This window comes from Aegilops tauschii, chromosome 3 (genome assembly GCF_002575655.3).
Source record: "Aegilops tauschii subsp. strangulata cultivar AL8/78 chromosome 3, Aet v6.0, whole genome shotgun sequence".
Taxonomy (NCBI): domain Eukaryota; kingdom Viridiplantae; phylum Streptophyta; class Magnoliopsida; order Poales; family Poaceae; genus Aegilops; species Aegilops tauschii.
Window position 1 is genome coordinate 341,265,449 of NC_053037.3, and position 5,889 is coordinate 341,271,337.

At 44.6% G+C, this 5,889-nt stretch overlaps 1 protein-coding gene across 1 annotated transcript; it reads left to right on the top strand.

The window, feature by feature from the left end:
• The first annotated feature begins 2,042 nt into the window (after positions 1–2,042).
• LOC109783210 (F-box/kelch-repeat protein At3g61590) lies at positions 2,043–5,113 on the top strand. Its single transcript, XM_073510493.1, has 2 exons — positions 2,043–2,410; positions 3,585–5,113. Exon 2 carries the CDS (start codon positions 3,622–3,624, stop codon positions 4,828–4,830), a length of 1,209 nt encoding a protein of 402 aa, XP_073366594.1. The 5' UTR covers positions 2,043–2,410; positions 3,585–3,621; the 3' UTR covers positions 4,831–5,113.
• Positions 5,114–5,889: the final 776 nt, after the last annotated feature.

The following is a 5,889-nucleotide window of genomic DNA, read 5'->3' on the forward strand; positions in this document are numbered from 1 at the left end:
GATGGTGGTAGCCACGTCGAGGAGGACCTCCTCCCTATGGTCATCGTTGTCATATAGTCCGTGCATTGCAACGAGGAAATAGGTATCCTATCAATATAGAAAAATTAACATTAACAAAACACACTACGTGAAAAGCACATAAGAGAAAATTATAAAAATGTGCAGACATATATCTCACTTCATAAATCATCCAACTATATCTCTAAGATAATCATTAACATCTATGAAACTCTATTGTGATGATATAGTTTTAAATGTTACTTAGAGAAGTAAATGAATATGAGAACCAACATGTGGTTGGATGGTGATACCTCCAGCCCACCGGGATCAAACCCTAGGTTTGACACTTTGGTGTCTCATAAAGGAAGAATATTCGTGTAATGAGAGGTTGTGTTCCCATCGATAGTGAGGCACACGTGATGACTTCATCAATCTTAAGACTCGCCCGCTTAGACTTTCGAAGGTGCCCATAGGGGTAGGGTGTGCGTGTGTGCGTTCATAGGGGTGAGTGTATGTGCGTGTTGTGAGCATATGCATATGTATCGTGTTTCTAAAAAAAGAGAAGTAAACAAATAAATTGTAATAAACTATGAAGTTATGAATATAGGAATTAATATTCGATCAGCTCTACCTATGAATTGCTAATCTGATAACATCTTCATACAAATTTGCATGCACGAAGAATGAACATTTCAAAAGAATACCATGCATACAATCATACTAATCATTTCACAATAATACAATAATACTGGATGAAAGGAATAACTAAAAATCATATATTTGCTATCTAAAACACAATAAAAACGTGACTACTCACTAAGCAATTCACACCAAATGGTAGAAAGACTTACAAATCTAGTTGATGGATATACATAATCAAAATCTCACAAAAAGAATTAAATAATCAATCCCAAAACACACATCAATGAATGAAAATCTTGAGAATTATTTTAATACCAATCAACATCCCTGCATTGTAGGACTGAATAAAGTTGAAAGCCTTTAACAAAACGAGGGTAAGGGGAGCAATGCGGGGGATGACGCTGGACGCGTAGCAGGCCGGGGTGAGGCGACGAGACCACACTACTAGAACTGAAAGAAACGAGTGTCTATGCGGACATCGTTGTTCATACGAATATGAAGAGGTGGCGGCACCAGCTTCCTCTCATCTTCATGCACCTCCCAGTGGATGAAATCGATACAGTGAGGCATGGAGACAGAGCACATAAGCAGCGGCACGACTATCGGCGCCGAGGAACATGACGTGCTGGTGATGCTTCTTTGCGCGTGAGGTCGCTGGGGCAGCATGACTGAGCTCCTCGTGGCAAGGAGCATCCACGGGATATAAGAATCGAAACAGGTCAGCATCCTTGCGATGATACGCTGCGGCGACAACTGTCATGGCATATGCGCCGGCGACGTGGCCTAGGATGATGTGCCGGCTGGTTTTGGTTTTGAAAGGGATTCGAAAAAAGGAGACATACATGGTGGGAGGGAGTTAAACGCAAGGAGGCAAGAGGGGCGGGGAGAAGGTGAGATGAACCGTACCAACTCCTTTTTTTTTTCTAAAAGAAGGAATATATTAATATTGCGAAGATACCAATTACACGTGGTCTCTGCACCAACAAGTCACAAAAACATCCAGGATGCACACAACACGAAAAGAAAAAAAACAAAGGAAAAAAGGCCCCGCCACAGTGATCAATTGCTGAGAGCACACAAACCACCACCAAAGATAACACCCGGAAAACATAAAAGGTTTCCAAAAGCGACGCCTTCAAGAAGAAAATAGTGCACAATCGCCGTCGTCGCCCGATCCAAGATCATAGGTTTTCACCCCGGAGAAAGACCGAGCTCTCAAAGCAATACCTTCAACAAGGCAATTGTCAGTTACAACCAACTCCCTTAATAGTAGAATATATATCTTCAAAATAAAAAAGATAGTAAGATGTACTCCATTTTTGGTCCCCGGGAGGCTCCATCCAATCCAACCAAACTTTCTCCTCCTCTGCTATATAAAACAGAGCCTCCAAACGCAAAACAATCAAAGCCCAGCCCCAGCAGTGGATTCATTTGATTATAGCGCACAGCCGCATGCTGGGCAGAGGCAGAGCCGCCGCCACGCCCGCGGCACCACATCTCTCCGCCTCCTCCTTCCACTCCCTCCCTCAATCTGTAAACAAACAATAAACCCATCGCCGCACCCAACCCAACCCAACCCACCCCCACCTCCACCCCTTCAATCCCGAAGTGGGCGAAACTCGGGGGGACATTCCGGATTCGTTCCCCTCCCCGTAGCGTGTGGATTGGAGTTGGAGTACTCCGCTCAAATCGCCGCACATTGCTTCAGGGCGGCATTCGCAAGAACCGCGATAGGCAGCTGATGCCGATCTGATCCGTCGGATTCTAGGTATGTACCACCCCTTTTTGTTTCTTTCCCATTCTATTTCAATCTGTATGTATCCTTGCTGCCTTTGCTGGTTGGGGGATGATATTTACTTCGTCGGACTGCCGCATCTCCGCGAAAATCGTCCGTATCCGCGAATACGTTGCTGTGTATGGATCATATGATTTTATTTACATCGGGGGCCAATGGCATCAGGGCGAGCGAATGGCTGGATTTGATTGGAGGGGCGGGGTCAGCGGGTTGGTTGGGGACAGAGATCTCCCTGGATTTCTTGCTTACATTCTGTACTTTGCTCCTTACGATGCAAAGGTCATGTCTGTCCTTGCTTCTTTCCAATGGTGGGGAGGCCAACCAGGCCTCCTGCTCCACTATTTGTGCTGGGGCAATGATACCACAGTGATTGGGAGGGAGACACCGATACTAGGATAGACAGGCGCAACAAGTTGTTGATGGAAGGTATCGTTGTACATGCCATGGTGCTATCCTTCTAAGGGGTCTTCCTGCGTATACATGGAGGTTCATGGAGAATCCTGCTGGGGCTTCGATTCAAACATTTGTTTTGATCTGAAGGGGCATGGAAATGTTGCATGTCATCTGACAAAAGTAACAAAATGTCTCCAAATATTTCGAAAAGTATATATTATATTGAGAATTGTCTATATGTTCTTGTTCAGTGTTTGCCATAGTATGCATAACACACGCCAATAATGAAAGTTTCATACTCTCAGTGTTAACATATACTCCCTCTGTCCCAAAATAAGTGTCGCTGATTTATAAGCTGGAGTTTCATACTAAATCAGCGACATTTATTTTGGGATGGAGGGAGTATTTGACATAGTTGGCCTGCATTTGTAGTATAACAGTTTTTGATGCCATGTATGGTTTTGTGTAGAAGCTTTTATATTGGTGGTATACACAGTACTTGCCTGATAGAAACTTCTCATCCATATATGGTTTTGAAACATTTTGGAAAAGACTTGCTTTTGCCACTGAGTGTAGCATGATTAGAGGATTTAGTGGAGTACTATATTATTTTGATTAGGTTAGGCTCTCTTTGCTTATAAAGAATAGTATTAGGAGAATGAGCTGTTTCGAAAATAAGAATTATTTGAATATAAGGCAAAATATTTGCAACTATCTGTGTAAGAACTAAGGACTTACCTGTCCTTTTTTTCAGGCCATCACACTACCTGCATTTTTTTCTGTGTGCTATCATGGAAGATGATTCGTCATGGGAAGCTCTTCCAATTGAGCGCATCAGAATTCCTGCATTCAACTTTCGAGTTATTTCAGAGGCTAGCAATGGAGAAAATGAATTGCCAGTTTCATTGGATGCCGCAGTTCCTGATGACATTCTTGAGAAAATTTTCACCTTCTTGCCAATAGCAAGCATGATAAGGTCAACAGCGGTATGCAAGAGATGGCATGATATTATCTACTCAAGCCGGTATCTTTGGACCCACATGTTGCCTCAGAGGCCCTGGTACTTCATGTTCACCTGTAACGAGACTGCTTCTGGATATGCTTATGACCCCATCCTCCATAAATGGTATGATTTAGAGCTTCAAGGCATTGATAAGAGCAGCTGTTTTGTCTCTTCTTCTTGTGGGCTAGTTTGCTTCATGGATAATGACAACAGAAACATCATTTCTGTATCTAACCCTATTACAAAAGATTGGAAAAGGCTGTTGGAGCCCCCAGGTGCAAAGTTTCCAGATTACAGCACTGTTGCCTTAAAGGTAGATCAGGTGACTCACAATTACACTGTTACATTGGCGAAATCGAAGCAGGTACCTGAGGATTATGTCCAATGGGAATTCTCTTTATACAAGTACGACTCGTGGAGTAGTTCATGGGTAACTGCAGTGAAGGAGGTGTTCATTGGTTGGAGAGGGGGTGACGATAGTGTGATATGTGGTGGAGTCTTGTACTGCTTGATCCAGTCCACAGGTGTTCTTGGCAATGTTGAGCCCCGTCACAGGCTCATCATGTATGACCTTGTTGCGGGACCTTCTGAAACTTCACTAACGCAATCGTCAATCCCTGTACCTTGCTCTCTCACCTGCGGGCGTCTACTAAACCTGAGAGAGAAGCTGGTAATGGTCGGCGGGATAGCAAAGCCCAATAGACCTGATATCATCAAGGGAATCGGTATATGGGAGCTTGACAAGACACAATGGCAAGAGGTGAGTCGGATGCCTCACAAATTCTTCCAAGGATTTGGTGAGCTGGATGATGTTTTTTGTAGCGGCGGTGCCGACGACCTTGTCTACATCCAAAGCTATGGTGCAACTGCTTTGCTTGGATTTGACATGAAGCAGAGGCAATGGAAGTGGTCGGCAAAATGCCCTGTGAGCAAAAAGTTTCCTCTCCAGCTGTTCACTGGCTTTTGCTTTGAGCCTCGGCTGGATATTACCACCTAATACTTGTACCGGTCTGTACCGTTGATTTGCTCGGAATCAAACAAAACCAGTGATCCTCGTCTTTTGTGGAAGATGGATGATAAACTCTCTCCCTCTCTTAATTTATTTTCCCGTGATTGATGCAATTGTCTCTGTGATGAGATTAACAAACAAAACCAGTGATCCTCGTCTTTTGTGGAAGATGGATGATAAACTCTCTCCCTCTCTTAATTTATTTTCCCGTGATTGATGCAATTGTCTCTGTGATGAGATTAATATTTTGGAATGCAGTGTTGCTGAGTCACACTCACTTGTCTGTGATGATTGTATGCCATTTCTCGTTTCACATGATGCACATTTCTCGTTTCACATGATGCACATTTCTGACGGGTAAAAATTTCAAGTGCCTTTTCAGTGATGTGGCGATCAAATTTCTTGTCACATTGGGCGTCGAGAGAAACTGTAGAGTTTTTGTTTCTTGCGATGCTGTCTATCAATGCGTACTGGTGCCCGGTCCAGAGCGCCATTGTAGTAGCACCCCTACCAAGCTAGCGACTGAGAGCTGTTGCTCTGACCGGTGAGCAGTGCCTCCCTCCCTCCCGTGATGGGCCAACGTCCAGGTTTCCTCTTGTGGGAGCTGCAGCTGGCCCAACCTTCCTCACTGCCAAGCCTGTGAGTGTGAGCCAGAGAGGCCATTGATGTAGTGGTCTCCGCTGTCGCCGCAGCGCGGCAGGCCTACGCCTATCTATCTATCTGCCATCTGCTCTGCTGCTTGAGGCATTCATTGTTCACGTGGCTCCCACCGTGGATCTGATGTTGCTGTTTGAGCGTTTGCCGCTCAGCTGCACACCGTGATACTGATACGGACGAAGCTGCTGTTAGCTGGTTTTGTGCCGTTTTTTGTTCCATCGGCTGTGATCTTCTCTCCGTTTTGCATACTCCTTTTCGTCGCAAACCTGAGGATCCGATGTGCTACACATGTAGGTTTCCATTGTGTTTGTCTGTCGCTTGCTGTTCCTGTGCTGTTATCTCTCAAGGATGATGAAACGTTGGCTTGATGCCCTTGCTGAGCTTTCCTTC